Raw genomic sequence first — 984 nt, 5'->3', positions numbered from 1 at the left:
TTCACCCTATCTCCAGGACACAATGTCACAGGACAGAGGAAGAATCTGGGAAAGGAGTAGGAAACAGATGCACTGGTTTATTCTCATTTACCTTCTGCTGGCTTTACAATGCATGAGTTTTCTCCCCAACTTTTGGTCTCGAGTGTTAACACTGTCCTGGGACTCACACACACACCAGTCCATCACAGAGCAGGCCATTCTCAACATCACACTGGAGACTCTGAGGAGCACCAATAAACACGAGAGATACCACACAGAGGAACAGGTGAGCTGATGCTTCCAATCAGGATATTTAATTAATATAGTATACAAGACCTACTTTTGGTTTATAGAAAAAACAGACTGAAGTGAGTCAGCATCAGTAGCTTATAGACAGTTTCACTGAATGCACACTAAAGAAATTGCCTCTGTGTATATTACAATGTGATATTGAGCACAGAACAACTTCTTCTTCCAATGATAGTAAAAGGTCAATCTGTATTTCCCACAGACCAGACTGGGCCGTGGCTTCTGGAGAGCTGTGGGAGAGGTGGTGGCATCCAACGCTGCCATGGACTTCCTGAGTTCCACCAGATCCAACCCGGTGTACCACTTTGACTCAGAGCGCGTGGACAGCGCCATAGTGATGTTACAGCAGTTCTGGGATCAGACTCTGCTCTCAGTACAGGCCAGAGAGTACCAAAGTGCTCGTCACAGCTTGGGCAAGCTATTCCATTCCTTGCAGGTACACAGCAGCACCACATGCATCAGCTCTGATGAGTCATTGCTCATGTTAGGAAGCACCAGAGCCAATGTAAAACCATGAAAAATGTTACCTCTAAATAACAATACAATAGTGGCATTAAATGTAGTAGTAGGATCCTCCTCAATCTTGATTAATAGTCCTGATGTAGGGTCAGATAAGTTATAAAAGTTATAAGATAGGCCTACCTTCACTGATATGAGTGGCATTAGTTGTGATGTTATTATTATTATTATTATTAT

The 984-nt window shown here is 43.2% G+C and overlaps 1 protein-coding gene across 1 annotated transcript; it reads left to right on the top strand.

Annotated features, from left to right (window-relative positions):
- Positions 1-18: 18 nt before the first annotated feature.
- On the top strand, positions 19-724 carry LOC109954167 (von Willebrand factor A domain-containing protein 7-like; the record flags this gene model as incomplete). The annotated part of the gene is made up of 2 exons (XM_020589568.1): positions 19-265; positions 491-724. Coding segments are annotated over exons 1-2 (477 nt in total), but the record flags the coding sequence as incomplete, so codon positions are not given.
- Positions 725-984: the final 260 nt, after the last annotated feature.

Source organism: Monopterus albus, unplaced genomic scaffold (assembly GCF_001952655.1).
Source record: "Monopterus albus unplaced genomic scaffold, M_albus_1.0 scaffold3971.1, whole genome shotgun sequence".
NCBI lineage: Eukaryota > Metazoa > Chordata > Actinopteri > Synbranchiformes > Synbranchidae > Monopterus > Monopterus albus.
Note: the sequence above shows the minus strand (reverse complement) of the source record. Positions and strands in the feature narration are given on the sequence as shown.